Source organism: Ranitomeya variabilis, chromosome 2, assembly GCF_051348905.1.
Source record: "Ranitomeya variabilis isolate aRanVar5 chromosome 2, aRanVar5.hap1, whole genome shotgun sequence".
NCBI classification, from domain to species: domain Eukaryota; kingdom Metazoa; phylum Chordata; class Amphibia; order Anura; family Dendrobatidae; genus Ranitomeya; species Ranitomeya variabilis.
In genome coordinates, this window is record NC_135233.1 from 408,033,467 (window position 1) to 408,052,268 (window position 18,802).

Genomic DNA, 18,802 nt, shown 5'->3' on the forward strand with positions numbered 1-18,802 from the left:
AGCACTGACCATCAATGTCTGACTACAAACTGAGGTACTGCTGTACAGGGTCACCCCACAGGGAGGCGAAGAACTAGGTAGAAATACGGGAGAAGAGAAGCCAAGGAAGTAAGCCCCAAAATAATCCCAGCAGAACATGTCGTCGTGTACGGAAATTACTTACGGAGTGCCAGCAGTGCAAGGGTTAAAGATGACGAGAAGAGTGCGGGGGGACCGTGGCTCCTGGATGTAATGGCAGACGGCCAAGTGGACGTCCAGCAACTCCTGCAACAAGTTGGTGAGATGGCCGAGAAATCATAAAAACAAAAGAAAAGCACTCAAATATCAGTATGGGCAGGAAGCGGCAGAGCATGGGGCCGCACGGCTACACCGGAACAAATAACTGTGGTGTCGGATAAATTATTACCAGGACATCTAATCAGACGCACAATGCACATTCTACCATCTTCTCATGCTTCAAGATGACCATGTTTTACAGGGCTAAAACACAACGTGCTTTGGACCATCTGCTCCGACCATTGACTATAATCAAACGCGTCATGCTCCTTTCTCCAGTGACATCTGCCTGCGCGACAGTTACAAGTACATCATGGCTGCATTTATCCCATGAGGTTTTCATGGCCCTCTGGACCCCGTGCTCGTCAGTAAGAACGTGTTCACAAGAAGCTGGTGAGAAGTTGGATTTATTCATTTTCCTCAAAGTCTAGAATGGCTGATAACAGTGGAGAATAGCTGTAATTCCATTACATATCACATAGACAGGAGGTAGATGACAAGTTCAGTCTCCCTTTAAGGATTGCAGTGATTGTGACACAAATACTAACAGAAAGAATTAAAGACACAGAGGAAAACAGAACAGACATTTGTCAAGATCATCTAGAGCAACAGGAAGCCGGGATGTGGAGAAAAGCCGGGACATGGAGAAAAGCCGGGACGTGGAGAAAAGCTGAGATGTGGAGAAAAGCCGGGACGTAGAGAAAAACCGGGACGTGGAGAAAAGTTGGGCGGGGAGAAAAAAGCCGAGACGTGAAGAAAAGCTGGGGCATGGAGAAAAAAGCCGGGACATGGAAAGAAAAGCCGAGACGTGGAAAGAAAAGCCGAGCCGTGGAAAGAAAAGCCGGGACGTGGAGAGAAAAGCCGGGACGTGGAGAGAAAAGCCGGGACGTGGAGAGAAAAGCCGGGACGTGGAGAGAAAAGCCGGGACGTGGAGAGAAAAGCCGGGACGTGGAGAGAAAAGCCGGGACGTGGAGAGAAAAACTGGGACGTGGAGAGAAAAGCCGAGACGTAGAGAGAAAAGCTGAGATGTGGAGAGAAAAATCGGGACGTGGAGAGAAAAGCCGGGATGTGGAGAAAAGCCGGGACATGGAGAGAAAAGCTGGGATGTGGAGAGAAAAGCCGGGACGTGGAGAGAAAAGCCGGGACGTGGAGAGAAAAGCCGAGACGTGAAGAGAAAAGCCAAAACGTGAAGAGAAAAGCCAAAATGTGGAGAGAAAAGCCGGGACGTGGAGAGAAAAGCCGGGATGTGGAGAAAAGCCGGGATGCGGAGAAAAGCCGGGACATGGAGAGAAAAGCTGGGACGTGGAGAGAAAAGCCGGGACGTGGAGAGAAAAGCCGGGACGTGGAGAGAAAAGCCGAGACGTGAAGAGAAAAGCTGGGACGTAGAGAGAAAAGCCGGGAAGTGGAGAGAAAAGCTGGGATGTGAAAATCCAGGACATGGAGATAAAAGCCAAGAGGTGGAGAGAAAAGCCGAGACGTGGAGAGAAAAGCCAGGACGTGGAGAGAAAAGCCGGGACTTGGAGAGAAAAGCCAAGGCGTGGAGACAAAAGCCGGGATGTGAAGATAAAAGCTGAGACGTGGAGAGAAAAGCCTGGACGTGGAGAGAAAATCCAAGACGTGGAGAGAAAATCCGAGATGTGGAGAGAAAAGCCGGGATGTGGAGAGAAAAGCTGGGATGTGGGAAAAGCCGGGACGTGGAGAAAAGCCGGGATGTGGAGAAAAGCCGAGATGTGGAGAAAAGCCGGGATGTGGAGAAAAGCCGGGACGTGGAGAAAAGCCGAGATGTGGAGAAAAGCCGGGATGTGGAGAAAAGCCGGGGCGTGGAGGAAAAAGCCGAGACGTGGAGAGAAAAGCCGGGGCATGGAGAAAAAACCTGGGATGTGGAGAAAAGCCGGGACGTGGAGAGAAAAGCTGGGACGTAGAGAGAAAAGCCGAGACGTGGAGAGAAAAGCTGGGACGTGGAGAGAAAAGCCGGGACGTGGAGAGAAAAGCCGGGACGTGGAGAGAAAAGCTAGGACGTGGAGAGAAAAATCGGGACGTGGAGAGAAAAGCCGAGACGTGAAGAGAAACGCTAGGACGTAGAGAGAAAAGCCGGGAAGTGAAGAGAAAAGCCAGGATGTGAAAATCCAGGACTTGGAGAGAAAAGCCGAGACGTGGAGAGAAAAGCCGGGATGTGGGAAAAGCCGGGACATGGAGAAAAGCCGGGACATGGAGAAAAGCCGGGACATGGAGAGAAGCCGAGATGTGGAGAAAAGCCGGGACGTGGAGAAAAGCTGGGGCATGGAGGAAAAAGCCGAGATGTGGAGAGAAAAGCCGGGGTGTTTAGAAAAAAGCCGAGACGTGGAGAAAAGCCGGTGTAACAGGCCAGATTAACCCCCCGCCCAGAATATACCCGGGGTTAAAGTTGCCTAGGCCAGATTATACCCCGGGTATATTCTGGCCTAGCCCAAACTATACCCCAGGGTATAATTTTATACCCCTCTGGGCCAGATTATACCCCGGGTATATTCTGGCCTAGCCCAAACTATACCCTGGGGTACAAATTGGACTAGTCCAGTTTATACCCCTTCAGGTCAGAATATACCCCAGCTACTGTAGATCAGATTTTTCAGGCTTTTGATGAGAACCATTGAGTGACATTCTTAATAACGGGGCCCCAGGCAGCACCCAGGGCCCCAGGCAGCACACAGGGGCCCCAGGCAGCACACGAGGCCCCAGGCAGCACACAGGGGCCACAGGCAGTGCACAGGGGCCACAGGCAGAGCACAGGGGCTACAGGCAGCGCACGGGGCCCCAAACAGTGCACAGGGGCCCCAGGCAGCGCACAGGACCCCAGGCAGCCCACAGGGGCCTCAGGCAGCCCACAGGGCTCCAGGCAGCGCATGGGGTCCCAGGCAGCAAACAGGGGCCCCAGGCAGTGCACAGGGCTCCAGGCAGTGCAAAGGGGCCCAAGGCAGCATACAAGGGCCCCAGACAATGTACAGGGCCCCAGGCAGTGCACAGGGTCCCAGACAGAACACAGGGCCCCATGCAGCCCACAGGGCTCCAGGCAGCAAACAGGGGCCCCAGGCAGCGCACAAGGGCCCCAGGCAATGTACAGGGCCCCAGGCAGTGCACAGTGCCCCAGACAGAACACAGGGCCCCATGCAGCCCACAGGGCTCCAGGCAGCGCACGGGGCCCCAGGCAGCAAACAGGGGCCCCAGGCAGCGCACAGGGCTCCAGGCAACGTACAGGGCACCAGGCAGTGCACAGGGCCCCAGACAGAACACAGGGCCCCATGCAGCGCACAGGGCCCCAGGCAGCACACAGGGGCCCCAGGCAGCACACAGGGGCCCCAGGCAGTGCAAAGGAACCCAGGCAACACACGAGGTCCCAGGCAGCACACAGGGGCCTCAGGCAGCACACGAGGCCCCAGGCAGCACACAGGGGCCACAGGCAGTGCACAGGGGCCACAGGCAGAGCACAGGGGCTACAGGCAGCGCACGGGGCCCCAAACAGTGCACAGGGGCCCCAGGCAGCGCACAGGACCCCAGGCAGCCCACAGGGGCCTCAGGCAGCCCACAGGGCTCCAGGCAGCTCACGGGGTCCCAGGCAGCAAACAGGGGCCCCAGGCAGTGCACAGGGCTCCAGGCAGTGCAAAGGGGCCCAAGGCAGCGCACAAGGGCCCCAGACAATGTACAGGGCCCCAGGCAGTGCACAGGGTCCCAGACAGAACACAGGGCCCCATGCAGCCCACAGGGCTCCAGGCAGCAAACAGGGGCCCCAGGCAGCACACAAGGGCCCCAGGCAATGTACAGGGCCCCAGGCAGTGCACAGTGCCCCAGACAGAACACAGGGCCCCATGCAGCCCACAGGGCTCCAGGCAGTGCACGGGGCCCCAGGCAGAAAACAGGGGCCCCAGGCAGCGCACAGGGCTCCAGGCAATGTACAGGGCACCAGGCAGTGCACAGGGCCCCAGACAGAACACAGGGCCCCATGCAGCGCACAGGGCCCCAGGCAGCACACAGGGGCCCCAGGCAGCACACAGGGGCCCCAGGCAGCGCAAAGGAACCCAGGGAACACATGAGGTCCCAGGCAGCACACAGGGGCCCCAGGCAACACACGGGGCCCCAGGCAGCACACGGGGCCCCAGGCAGAGCACGGGGACCAGACAGCGCACAGGGGCCCCAGGCAGCGCACAGGGCCCCAGGCAGCACACGGGGCCCCAGGCAGCACATGGGGCCCCAGGCAGAGCACAGGGCCCCAGGCAGCACATGGGCTCCAGGGAGCGCACAGGGGCCCCAGGCAGTGCACAGGGGCCCCAGGCAGCACACGGGGCAGAGACAGCGAATGGGGCCCCAGGCAGCACACAGGGCACCAGGCAGCACATGGAGTGGCAGAGACAGTGCACATGGGAGGAGGAAGTGACAGTGTGCAAGGGGGGAATAGACAGCGCGCAGGGCCCCTGTGCACTGTCTCTGCCTCCTGTGCGCTGTCTGGGATCCCATGTGCGCTGTTTTGGACCCCCTGTGTGATGTCTGTGGCCCCGTTCTTGAGTATATTAAAGATTAAAGCATATTAAAGATCAGATTTTTCACGTTTATGAGCACCATTGAGTGATATACTCAAGAATTACATAATTTTTGAACATTTTAGTGTTTAAAACTCTAAACACACAGACTTTTTTTTACTTCAACCTGAAAACCTTGACTGTTCATAAAAAAACTGTTCAGGATATAATAAAAGTTATAACATTCTGAAACTTAAACTTATAAAGGTACTTTTACATGGGGCGATTATTGGTCCCGGAGAGGCTTTCGGCTGATAATCGTACACATGGCTGGTGACAGGACCCTACAATATAAACGTTCAAAGGTAATCACTCATAACAACATTAAAATGATTAGTAAACACTGATAACAACATTAAAATGATCATGATTGTTTTCAAGATAAAGTGCATGTTCTGTTGTTGACTGCAGATTGAAGCTTGCAGGATAGGTCAACCAATCCATCGTATCACCAACTTTGGTGTGGATGACGATGTCACAACTCAACAGATTTGCTGTGGCCATGATTTCAGCATCAGTTGCCCAGACTCCATCACGAGAGATGCCAAAGGTTTTCACATATTCATTCACATCTTGATTACAGTAGCCCTGTAGTTTTTTGGACAAGTCAGTTTTCATGTGGTGGATGACTTTAGCTCTGAGAAGGGAGTAGTTGTCCTCTGTTCCTGTCAGGAAATAGCTGATGGCCCGAAAATAGCAGTTCCCATCACCTTTGGTTTTATATGTACGCCGTGGTTGTCCAAGATCTCTTGTGCCTCCAAAGTACACTACCCTATTAAACGTAAGGTCAAGAGTGGTGGTAAGATACTTCCTTCCTGAACTTGGTAGTGGGTTGAAAGTCTTGGTTTGCTGGTGTTTCTGTGTGGCAGAGTCACTGGGACAGTCATCAGGGGACTGGGGTGGTAGGGAAGTCTCTTCATCCTGGTAAATCTTAAGATTGCTGGCATGGTAGGTGCTTCTTAGTATCTTGCCAGTCTTATTGTTCTTAAGTTTTACTCCTCCCTTGGTTAAGGATTCCACAACTAAGTAGGGTCCAACCCAGCGTGGTGCCATGTTTGAACCCATGCGATGAATACGACATTGATTCTTGATATAAACAATGGTGCCAGCAGTGATTTCTTTGTTGCTCTTGTGTCGGCGATCAAAGGCACACTTTTGGTGTTCCTGAGCAGAATGGATGTTGTTACTTACAGTTGAGAGGATCCTGTTATGAATGGTTGTGAGTGTATTTAGCACATCAGGGTTGGCATCATCTGAAAGAGACATGACATCCATAGTGTCATTTGCTGATTGAGGTCAATAGGAAGCTTAGCCTTTCGTCCATACATGACCTCAAATGGAGTGCACTTGGTTGAGGCATGCACAGATGTGTGATAGGCAAACAAAACACCAGGGATGAACTGGTCCCTGTTGGTTCCTTGGTCATTGACAAGCTTGCAAAGTGATTCTTTGAGTGTTCGATTGTCACGTTCCCGCTGGCCATTTGTTTGTGGGTGGTAGGCAGATGAAATGCGGTGATCTGTTTTAAAATGATCCATCAGGTTGTCGATGATCGAGTTCACAAACTCTCTTCCCTGGTCGCTAATCAGAGTGTCCATACAGCCTAAGCAGCAAGTAATGTTATACAAAAATTTTGCTACTGACATGGCACTCTTGTCTGGAACAGCTGTTGCTTCAGTCCACTTCGAGAAATGATCAGTGACAGCAACTATATATTTGTTGCCGTTTGATGTTTCCTGAAGAGGACCGATCATATCAATCCCAACTAAGCTCCATACTTTTCCAGGCACTGGTATACTGTTCATTGGTGGAGCTTCTTTGCTGATTTTGGGACATGTGACAAAACATTTTTGACAGGCTTTGACATGTTGGTAAACATCATTCTTCATTCCCTTCCAGTAATAACGGTCAGAAATTTTGGCAAATGTTTTATCTCTGCCAAAATGGCCACCAGAAGTTGGGTTGTCGTGACAGGCCTTCAGGATATTTGGCAGTCAGCTTTTAGTGAGAACCTCCTTTTTTCCATAGTAAATTATCCCTTTCTCTGCTCGATATGGCTTAGATGTGTGTCTAAACTGGGACTTGGCATTTGAACGTTTCTCTGGAGGTAGATCGTAGATCCACTGGGGGTACTTTTGTTCTGTTGCAGTGTAGAATCTCAAAAGCTGATCATATAGTTGGTCTTCCATTGTTGTCAAAATAAACTTTTTTTTTTTGTTGGAAGTGTTCCAAGTTCACTTTATATACCTTATCAGGATAGAATAGGAACTCACACTGGAGAACTTAAAGGGCCACTATCACCCCCCTCCAGCCGTTATAAACTAAAAGAGCCACCTTGTGCAGCAGTAATGCTGCATTCTAACAAGGTGGCTCTTTTAGTTTTTGGTTCAAGTATTCCCAAAATAAAGCGCTTTGAAACTTAGCCAAAATACCTGTCTCTAGCCAGGGAGGCGGGTCCTCACCCCCCAGCTTCAACCGCTACTCTGCCGTCACTCAAATCTTCAGGGGCTTTCGGCGCCACCCCCTCCGCGCTTTTTTCTCTTCAAAACCGGCGCCTGCGCTGTGTGTAAGCTCTGGCCGTGTGACGTCCCAGCCAGGCTTGCAGACTGCGCCTGTGCGGGCATTGCGGCCACCCACCTTGGGAATCCCAGCCCCGCAGTGTGTTATGCATTATGCACAGTGCGGGGCTAGGATTCCTGGGCATGCGCACTGCGTGTGTCAGCCTGTCACCCAGGTCCCCCACCTTACAGCGTCTGTATACTGTATTCAGCTGATCGTGCCTCCTCATACAGTATACAGTACAGTATACAGTACAGTACAGTATACAGACGCTGTAAGGCGGGGGACCTGGGTGACAGGCTGACACACGCAGTGCGCATGCCCAGGAATCCTAGCCCCGCACTGTGCATAATGCATAACACACTGCGGGGCTGGGATTCCCAAGGTGGGTGGCCGCAATGCCCGCACAGGCGCAGTCTGCAAGCCTGGCTGGGACGTCACACGGCCAGAGCTTACACACAGCGCAGGCGCCGGTTTTGAAGAGAAAAAAGCGCGGAGAGGGTGGCGCCGAAAGCCCCTGAAGATTTGAGTGAGGGCAGAGTAGCGGTTGAAGCTGGGGAGTGAGGACCTGCCTTCCTGGCTAAAGACAGGTATTTTGGCTAAGTTTCAAAGCGCTTTATTTTGGGAATACTTGAACCAAAAACTAAAAGAGCCACCTTGTTAGAATGTAGCATTACTGCTGCACAAGGTGGCTCTTTTAGTTTATAACGGCTGGAGGGGGGTGATAGTGGCCCTTTAAGGTGCATATCATAGAGAGCAGGGAGAAACATACATAACAAGTTACAACACATATCATTAACTATGCACTGATGGAACTGCACCATCTACTGTCAGTTCAATGTAATGCCTCCAACACATGCTATAAGTCTAGTCCACCTGTTCCCTTGCACTAGATTTGCTGCTGATTTTCAACAGGGAGAAATCAGCAGTCAATCTGCATCAAAATCTGCATCCCAACGATGTGGATTTTTTTGTGCAGAAGCACAGCAGATTTCTCCATGTCACGTGGAAAAGGGAAATCTGCTGCAGACTGCATGAAAATCTGACAAAAGCCGCATGAAATGGTATATGGTTTGTGTACGTGCATCTATATATGCTGTAGCACTACAGCAGCAAAAACACACTAATATTCTGCCCTAGAGGAGTATAGACCATTGGTATATTATACCTAGGCCAGATTATACTCCTCCGGGCCAGAATATACCCCTGCTGCTGTAGATCAGATTTTTCACGCTTATGAGAACCATTGAGTGATGTACTGAAGAACGGGGCCCCAGACATCGCACAGGGGCCCCAGATATTGCACATCGCACAGGGGCCCTAGACATTTTAGGCTAGTTTCACATTTGCGCACGGCTGTGTAAGCTCTTAGTGAAGCCCCGCCCACTGCCGCGCCCGCCAGTTAAGCTCCGCCCAGGTACGCATTTGCGTTTGCGTCCGCATGCGTTGTTTTGACGCTTCGGTGAACGCAAGAAAATCCAACTTGTTGCGTTCGCCGCGGATTGCAGCACCGTCAAAAGAACGTGGGCGGAGCTTAACCGGCAGGGCGCAGCAGTGGGCAAGGCTTCACTGAGAGCGTATGCATGGGCACGGCTGTACGCAAATGTGAAACTAGCCTTACAGGATTGAGTGATATACTCAAGAGCAGGGCCCCAGACATCACAAAGGGGGTCCCAGACAGCGTACAGTGGGTCCCAGATAGCGCACAGGGGGTCCCAGACAGCGCACAGGGGACATGCGCTCTGTCTATTTCCCCCTCTTGTGCGCTATCTCTAACCCCCTTGCTCACTGTCTCTGCCCCCCTGTGCACTATCTGGGACCCCCTGTGGGCTGCCTGGGGTCCTGTGGGCTGCCTGGGGCTCCTGTGGGCTGCGTGGAGCCCTGTGTGCTGCCTGGGGCCCTATGGGCTGCCTGGGGTCCCTGTGGGCTGCCTCGTGTACGCTGTTTGGGGCCCGTGCACTTCCTGTGGCCCCTGTGCTCTTCCTGGGGCCCCTCTGTGCTGCCTGGGGTTCCTCTGTGCTGCCTGGGGCCCCTCTGTGCTGCCTGTTGCCCTGTGCGCTGCCTGGGGCCCCTGTGCGCTTCCTGGGGCCCCTCTGTGCTGCCAGGGGCCCCGTGTGCTGCCTGAGGCCCCTGTGTGCTGCCTGAGGCCCCTGTGCGCTGCCAGGGGCCCTGTGTTCTGCCAGGGGCCCCGTGTGCTGCCTGAGGCCCCTGTGGGCTGCCTGGGGCCCTGTGCGCTGCCTGGGGCCCCGTGCACTGCCTGGGGCCCCTGTGTGCTGCCTGGGGCCCTGTGTGCTGCCTGGGGCGCCTGTGCGCTGCCTGGGGCGCCTGTGTGCTGCCTGGGGCCCTGTGCGCTGCCTGGGGCCTTGTGTGCTGCCTTGGGCCCTGTGCGCTGCCTGGGGCCCCGTTTGCTGCCTGGGGCTCCGTTATTGATTATATCACTCAATGGTTCTCAAAAGGCTGAAAAATCTGATCTACAGCAGCTGGGGTATATTCTGACCTGGAGGGGTATAATCTGGACTAGTCCAATTTGTACCCCGGGGTATAGTTTGGGCTAAGCCAGAATATACCCGGGGTACAATCTGGCCTAGGGCACTTTAACCCAGGGTATATTCTGGGCGGGGGGGTTAATCTGGCCTGTTACACCGGGACGTGGAGAGAAAAGCCGGGACGTGGAGAGAAAAGCCGGGACGTGGAGAGAAAAGCCGGGACGTGGAGAGAAAAGCCGGGACGTGGAGAGAAAAGCCGGGACGTGGAGAGAAAAGCCGGGACGTGGAGAGAAAAGCCGGGACGTGGAGAGAAAAGCCGGGACGTGGAGAGAAAAGCCGGGACGTGGAGAGAAAAGCTGGGACATGGTGAGGAGCCGGGACATAAGTGCTTCACAAAGTACATATAACTGGATAATGTGCTACAAAATCTCTACAAATGTTTGTGATCTGAAACCCGATCATCTGTTTATCACAGCAATCCAAAGTATAGACATATCTGTCCAATCAGATCACACCAGATTGTCTGCCGATCCACACAATCCCACATGTATGGACGTCTCTGAGAGGATCCAGGGGGAGCGTTCTGCTTGTGGCCAGCGTCAGGATGATGGGTGGTGACTTACCAGCCATTAATGATCCCCTGGTAAATTACATAACTAGATAGTCTCAGCACAGATAATCGGTCCTATCAGATCACAACAGATCACCTAATGAGTAAACAAGATCCAAATGTAACAAAATGTATCAATGTACACAAACAACGACACAGAACATCCCACTCTCACTGTGGAAAATAAAGTAAACAATAAACAGAAAAGCTGAGAACATAAATCATGTAGAAAACGCAAGAAACAGTATAGTAATACAGTAACAGTCCTGGGAAGCAACATCTGATTATCTGGAAGGTCTGATAATCCGGCACTGTTTCCACTGGAGAACTGAAATATAACGCTGCATTTTAAAAACTAGAACAAAAACAACTGCAAAATGCAAAGGCACCGAGGAGACATTTGAGGCGAGACAGAGATGGGATAGTCGTACTTTTCTATCAGTAATAATGTAATAGGAATAATGATAGAAAAGTCTGAATATTTTCCTTTTCCTTTTTAGAAGTGCAATAAACAATACAACCTATAATTACTCCTCTAGTATAATACTTCAGGAGAGGACGGGCTACGAAAAAAACTGAGAAAAAGAATACATGAAAATAACAAAAGTAAATGAAAACTGCAGATACAAAGTGTGAATAACTTGTAATTCTACAGATTCCGCGTCAGCCCACGCTGCATTTCAGGTGCAATTAACGCTGCATTTGCTTAAATATCTGATTGTAAGCAGATCCTGCGCTGCGGCCGGCGCGTAGATTGTGCCACATAGCCGCTGGCAGTCTCTGGGACGCGACATCCCATATCCCCAGCACTACTCTCACCATCTCAGCTGTGAAATCAGACTGTTGCTGAGCTGTTAATTTCATGCTGTGTAAATATTTAACTAGTGTTTCTGCTTCATGTCAATGACCTAAAAAATGACAAAACTTCAATGAAAGGATATCGTCATTTTCTCCACAAACTTATCGCTGGGGTTATCGGTTTTGGGGAAGTTTTTGATGTCACCTTCCAGGCGTTTTATCTGGTGATCCATGGCATCCAGGCTGGCCTTCAGGTTCTGAGCAGAAACTGCAAGAGAAAAGAAGAGTTATAGATGAGATTCACGATGCTACAGGGGCTCCAGTGCAGGTTTTACCCCAACCCCCTCAGGGGCCGAGGACCCCACTTATTACCAATCTCTGTGGACATGGGGTGCTGCTTCTGGCCCAAAGTAACCCAAAAACACGTGGTAGACACCTACAGCAACCAACGAACCAAATGTATCAAACAGCTGAACGTGTGATACATATGGGGCAGCTAGGGTTATTCTGACAGGTGTATACATAGTGTTGGGCTGTGGTGCCAAGAGCCCACCGGTAACAGTCACTCAAGGGCCACGGTGCAGCAAATATCCCATCCCCTCACTCACAAACTTCCCTCCATATAATAAGAAGTGATCAGTTTGCCGGATGGATGATGAGACGCTGTCTGTACATAGAGCTGTGCTGCTCATGTAGGTGGACGGAGGCTGACACGGGGCCCGCCGGGGGATTTACCGCTTCCCCATGGGCCAGTCCCAGCCTGGAGAGATACTAATACTAATACTCATTTATAGAGCGTTTCCTCCCATCTGATCTGGAGACACAGACAGGAGATGTCAGCAGATCAGATACTTTATGGTTGGTCTTTTGATTTCTAGTGAATAGCGCTGACACATAGTAATAATAGACACAATCGTTTACTGTTTAACGTGATAACTTCATTTGCTTCATAATTATTTTTCTCCTATAATTTACATTTTTGCAGCTTTCACACATTAAGTGAGATTCTGGGTGACACGACGAGATGCAATCACTCATCATGTTACAACTGTGCCATGTTCACAGACAAAGTAACACCGACAATCGACAAATCATTGTCAGCTTTCATCCACAGACCAGTGCCGGGCACGGCGGCCGGTCCTCTGACCCAGGAGGAAGATACCACGGGGTATTCCACCCCAGACGGAAAGTCCTGCTGTACGATCTCATATGAGAGGGGGTCTTATGCGAGGGGGGTCTCATATGCGAGGGGGATCTCATATGCGAGGGGGTCTCATATGCGAGGGGTCTCCCCTGCAAGGAGATCTCATATGCAAGGGGTCTCATGCAAGGGGGTCTCATATGCGAGGGGTCTCACCTGCAAGGACATCTCATATGCGAGGGGGATCTCATGTGAAGGGGATCTCATAACACGGCAGAAATATTATTACAGTCACATATTGCAGAGATCACGTGCACAAAACATTACAGCAACGAAGCGGCCAAAAAAAAAAAAAGACGCCAGCACATAGCGAACATCTTTATGGCTGCGGATTCACTTCTCAGGAGAGAAGGGTCTGGTTTCTGTTCCCCTTTCATGAACATTTCGGAACCATTGGACCAATTATTTCCCACTGATTAGAAGCAGAATGTAAGGATCTGAATTGTGTACCTGTTTTGCCTGATCTTGCCCTTATCTAAGATGGAGTTAGTGGCTTCATGGGGGCCATCTTGTTTCCTGTCTGATATTCCTTGTTTCCTGTTTGCTGCATATATGAAGGGACTCTGCACACTATACCTTACTTGTGTATCTCGTACTTCACCTGCTGCCAAGCTAGAAGGTCTTGTATCTTGCCTGTCTCTTCTGTTCATCGGTATACCCCATTTGTTACCGGTCTGCCTCCCATCTGGAAGACTCTACTTCTCCAGATCTGCTCTGCACCCACCTCTGCTGTGGCCTGCACTCCACTAGGAGCCCAGTCCAGGCTCCGGACCTCTGGATCCTGCATTCCCGGGATTGAACTCTCATCATCGGTCTGTACTAACAACACCCTTATATTCCTGAGTCTGCATATGTCTGCTGCTTGATTCTTCGAGCCTCTGTTTGCTTTCCACATGTTAACTGAAGCCTGTTTACCTACAATATACTCTATTGAGTCTTGATATACCGTGTTTTTGTCTTCACTCTGATCCACGTCACCAGTCTCCATAGATTATGAGAATAATCTTATGACACAGAAGTACCGGAACGTTATGGGTGGTACGCATCGGAACGCTATGGGTGATACGCACCGGAACAGTATGTGTGGTACACGCTCCCGTGTTCCAAGCTCAGAGCTCATCTGTATTGGTTGAAGTGCAGAAGTAAGTGTTGTCGCTCACTACACTTGGAGAACCAGCAAGCAAAGATTTCAGCCCTAAAAATTGCAGAATAGTGAGCGCAGCTCTGAAGTACAATAATACAATCTGTGCAGTTGGAGACAGGGGTGGATACACCAAGGGTGGACACTTAATTGTCTGTGTTTGTGGTCCACCATTTGTCCAGACTAAACTGTTTAACAGCTGGTTGCAAAACAGCCGATGGGAAAAAAATACATCTTTCATCCGTACGTGGCACATGGCGGAGCCGACTGAGCACCGGGAAAACAAGAGCTCATTACCGGCCCAGCAGAGACCCCTAACCATGTAACCACAGCTCAGGACCGAAACGCGTCAGCCACGGTCGTCTCCAGTATAAACACTCGCTTTATGTAACAATTCATTTCTGCATTATTGTCTCCATACAAGTCAGACAGAAGAGATTTGCTACTTCTTCGATTTTCCGTCCATTTCCAGGCTGCAGCTCCTGCAGCTCCATGAAAACGTCTGATTTCAGCTGCGCACAATGCTGGCCCTGCGGGACCGCAGACGAGAGATCAATGATTCCCAGCGGACGCTTTTCCCCATCTTCTCCCTTAAAGCTTGTCAGGGTGGCGAGCTCTCGGTAACTTTTTGTCAGTCATGATGAATGGGAAGGCTCATTTAACAGCTGCTGGTTTCTGAGAAGTTGCAAGAAATGACTTTTTTCCTTGTGTGTTTTGCAATCAAAGAGCAGAAAAACAAGTTTCCGCAGTGACATAATCTTCACTTTCTTCGTATCTTGCATTTTGGCATCTGCCACTTTGTAACCATCTGCATATGAGTGTGATCCCTCATGCGGACAGTATGTGGGGGCCAGACGTGGAGTGTCCTTTATGCTTGGTGTAACAGGCCATAGAGGGGTCTGTCAGGGCAGGATGGAGGCCATACCTAGCAATCGCTTCCATCTGTAGTGACATTCAAGCTGCAATGTGCACGGAGGCCTCTGTGTGGCCTTCAGACTTATAGCAGGACCACATGGACCGCCGAGGATGCAGGAGGCTCTAGGAGAGATCTGGTCATTATGTGTCATCACAGCTTAAACAAAAAAAGAAAAGAAAACAGCACCGAATCAAGCAGAATCCCAACAGTCCAGCAAATATTCCCCGGGGAACTGACAGTATTCCTCACAGAGTGGATGGAGCTGACGGTATTCCCCATGGAACGGACGAAGCTGACGGTATTCCCCACGGAGCGGACGGAGCTGATGGTATTCCCCGCTGAGCGGACGGAGTTGACGGTATTCCCTACGGAGTGGCCAGAGCTGACGGTATTCCCCGCGGAGCGGACGGAGCTGATGGTATTCCCCACGGAGTGGACGGAGCTGACGGTATTCCCCACAGAGTGGATGGAGCTGATGGTATTCCCCACGGAGCAGACGGAGCTGACAGTATTCCCCACAGAGTGGATGGAGCTGACGGTATTCCCCACGAAGCGGACGGAGCTGACAGGTATCCCGCGGAGCGGATGGAGCTGACGGTATTCCCCGCGGAGCGGACGGTACTCCCCGCGGAGTGGAAGGAGCTGATGGTATTCCCCGCAGAGCAGACGGAGCTGATGGTATTCCCCATGGAGCGGACGGAGCTGATGGTATTCCCCGTGGAGCGGATGGAGCAGACGGTATTCCCCGTGGAGTGGACGGAGCTGACGGTATTCCCCACTGAGCTGACAGTATTCCCCGTGGAGCGGATGGAGCTGACGGTATTCCCCGCGGAGTAGACGGAGCTGACGGTATTCCCCACGGACGGAGCTGATGGTATTCACCGTACAATATTGCTTTCTGTCTGAAGATTCTTGAACTTTCGGATGAGTTGACAACTTGACGATGTAATGGCGGCAGTGGTTGAGTTTGTGCCGTCGTGGTGGTTGCTCCCGGTCATTCACAGATGAAGAGGACGTTTAGCTGTTGTTCGGATGAATGTTTTTCTAGAACACATGGTACATTTTTTACCAGCTGTCCCTTCTCCACATTCCACCACTGGAATCAGCAGTTTGTGTACTGTGGGTCTGGTAGAGATCCATCCGTCCCCTGCACCGACGCCATGTGTGGCCGTCTCTCCCGGATAGTCGCCGCTCCGTCACATCTGTTCAGTTATGTTCTCGCTCTGTAATCCACTAAACCTGTTATCCTGGAAAGTTGTGATCTAGAATGTAAATGTTAATTGCTTTCCTGGCAGCTGCAGTCCCAGGGCGAACAACCGCTATTTTTATCTCGGTCAATTCCTAATGTGTCCCTGGAAAATCACAAAAACTGCTGGCCTCTTCTAAAATGTTGCAGATGGCATCAGGTCTTCAAGATCAATTTTTTTCTCTTTTTCTCTCCTTTCTCAGCGTCAGAATCCTCCAGAGTCGCCCGTCCTCCGACAGGAACCGCCATCTACTTGGCTCACTTGTCACAGGGCGGGAGGCTTCACACAGGAATTCTGGGTAACAAGATGCAAATGAGAAGCAGAAGAGAAAAGGTCGCTCGTTTTGTTCTCATAGATTTTCTATGCAGCCCCCGGAATGTTTTATACATCACGTAATAGTGGTAGAGGGGAGCGACAGGACGAGGGTCCAAAAAATACAAAACTGGCCCCCGATTCATCAGACCTGCTCTTGTGCACGTCAATCCCGATGCGTCTCCCAGGGAACGTGGCGCATCATTCAGCTGCTGTACACCACTGCAAGGAATGTGCGCCACCTAGCATCACTGCAAGGAAAGCGCGCAGTCAGGCATCACTGCAAGGAATGTGCGCCGGCATCACTGCAAGGAATGTATGCCGCCATCACTGCAAGGAATGTGCACCGCCACCACTGCATGGAATGTGTGCCGCCCGGCATCACTGCAAGGAATGTGTGCCGGCACCACTGCAAGAAATGTGTGCCGGATGGCATTACTGCAAGGAATGTGTGCTGCCACCACTGCAAGGAATGTGTGCCACCAGGCATCACTGCAAGGAATGTGCGCCGGCATAACTGCAAGGAATGTGCGCCGGCATCACTGCAAGGAATGTGCCTCGCTACCACTGCAAGGAATGTGCGCCACTCAGAATTACTGCAAGGATAGTGCGCCACCAGGCATCACTGCAAGGAATGTGCGCCGACATCACTGCAAGGAATATGGGTATATGCGCCACCCGACATCATTGCAAGGAATATGCGCCACCCGGCATCACTGCAATGAAAGCGCGCAGTCAGGCATCACTTCAAGGAATGTGTGCCGGCATCACTGCAAGGAATGTGCGCCGCCCGGCATCACTGTAAGGAATGTGCACCACCCGGCATCACTACAAGGAATGTGCACCGGCATCACTGCAAGGAATGTTTGCCACCCGGCCTCACTGCAAGGAATGTGCACCACCCGTCATCACTGCAAGGAGTGTGCGTCGGCATCACTGAAAGGAATGTGCGGAGCCCGGCTTCACTGCAAGGAATGTGCACCACCCGGCATCACTGCAAGGAATGTGTGCCAGCATCACTACAAGGAATGTGTGCCACCACCACTGCAAGGAATGTGCGCGACCCAGCATCAATGCAAGGAATATACGCCACCCGGCATCACTGCAAGGATTGTGTGCCACCAGGCATCACTGCAAGGAATGTGTGCCACCCGACATCACTGCAAGAAATGTGCGCCGGCATCAATGCAAGGAATATACGCCACCCGGCATCACTGCAAGGATTGTGTGCCACCCGGCATCACTGCATGGAATGTGTGCCGCCCGGCATCACTGCAAGGAATGTGCACTGGCACCACTACAAGGAATGTGTGCCGGATGGCATCACTGCAAGGAATGTGTGCTGCCACCACTGCAAAGAATGTGTGCCACCCAGCATCATTGCAAGGAATGTGCGCCGGCATCACTGCAAGGAATGTGCACTGCCCGGCATCACTGCAAGGAATGTGCACCACCCAGCATCACTGCAAGGAATGTGCACCACCCAGCATCACTGCAAGGAATGTGTGCCATCCGACAACACTGCAAAGAATGTGCACCGGCATCACTGCAAGGAATGTGTGCTGCCACCACTGCAAAGAATGTGTGCCACCCAGCATCATTGCAAGGAATGTGCGCCGGCATCACTGCAAGGAATGTGCACCACCCAGCATCACTGCAAGGAATGTGTGCCATCCGACAACACTGCAAAGAATGTGCGCCGCCCAGCATCACTGCAAGGAAAGTGCACCGGCATCACTGCAAGGAATGTGTGCTGCCACCACTGCAAAGAATGTGTGCCACCCAGCATCATTGCAAGGAATGTGCGCCGGCATCACTGCAAGGAATGTGCACCGCCCGGCATCACTGCAAGGAATGTGCACCACCCAGCATCACTGCAAGGAGTGTGTGCCACCCGACAACACTGCAAGGAATGTGCGCTGCCCAGCATCACTGCAAGGAATGTGCACAGCCCGGCATCACTGCAAGGAATGTGCACCGCCCGGCATCACTGCAAGGAATGTGCACCACCCAGCATCACTGCATGGAATGTGTGCCGCTCAGCATCACTGCATGGAATGTGTGCCGCTCGGCATCACTGCAAGGAATGTGCGCCGGCACCACTGCAAGGAAAGTGTGCCGGCATCACAGCAAGGAATGTGCACCACCAGGCATCACTGCAAGGAATGTGCACCACCTGGCATCGCTGCAAGGAATGTGCGCCACCAGGCATCACTGCAAGGAATGTGCGCCGCCCAGCACTACTGCAAGGAATGTGTGCCGGCATCACTGCAAGGAGTGTGCACCGGCCGACATCACTGTAAGGAATGTGCGCCGGCATCACTGCAAGGAATTTGCGCCGGCATCACTGCAAGGAATGTGGGCCGGCCGGCATCACTGCAAGGAATTTGCGCTGGCATCACTGCAAGGAATGTGGGCCGGCCGGCATCACTGCAAGAAATGTGCGCCGGCATTACTGCAAAGAATGTGCGCCGACAGGCATCACTGCAAGTGTAATACCCCAGGTAACCGGTTGTTACAGAGGTATTGCTTTCCTCACGGGGAGGGTGATGCCATGCTTGGAAGCGAGGAGGGATTCCTTTATCAGGTAACCAGCACATGCAACACTGTTCTGACTCCAGGCCAGAAGGGGGAGCTCTGAAGCCGGATTCAGGGCATATAAATATATATTCTGGTCTGGGGTAGGAGTTAGTCAGTCTGTCAGAG

At 52.0% G+C, this 18,802-nt stretch overlaps 1 protein-coding gene across 2 annotated transcripts in view; it reads right to left on the minus strand.

Moving 5' to 3' along the window:
• The window catches only part of DIAPH2 (diaphanous related formin 2), a 1,729,654-nt gene that overhangs the window by 577,463 nt on the left and 1,133,389 nt on the right, over positions 1-18,802 (minus strand). For both annotated transcript variants that reach the window (XM_077286525.1, XM_077286526.1), the window contains exon 24: positions 11,423-11,547. In XM_077286525.1, coding sequence (XP_077142640.1) covers positions 11,423-11,547 — 125 coding nt within the window. The remainder of the gene's footprint in view (positions 1-11,422; positions 11,548-18,802) is intronic.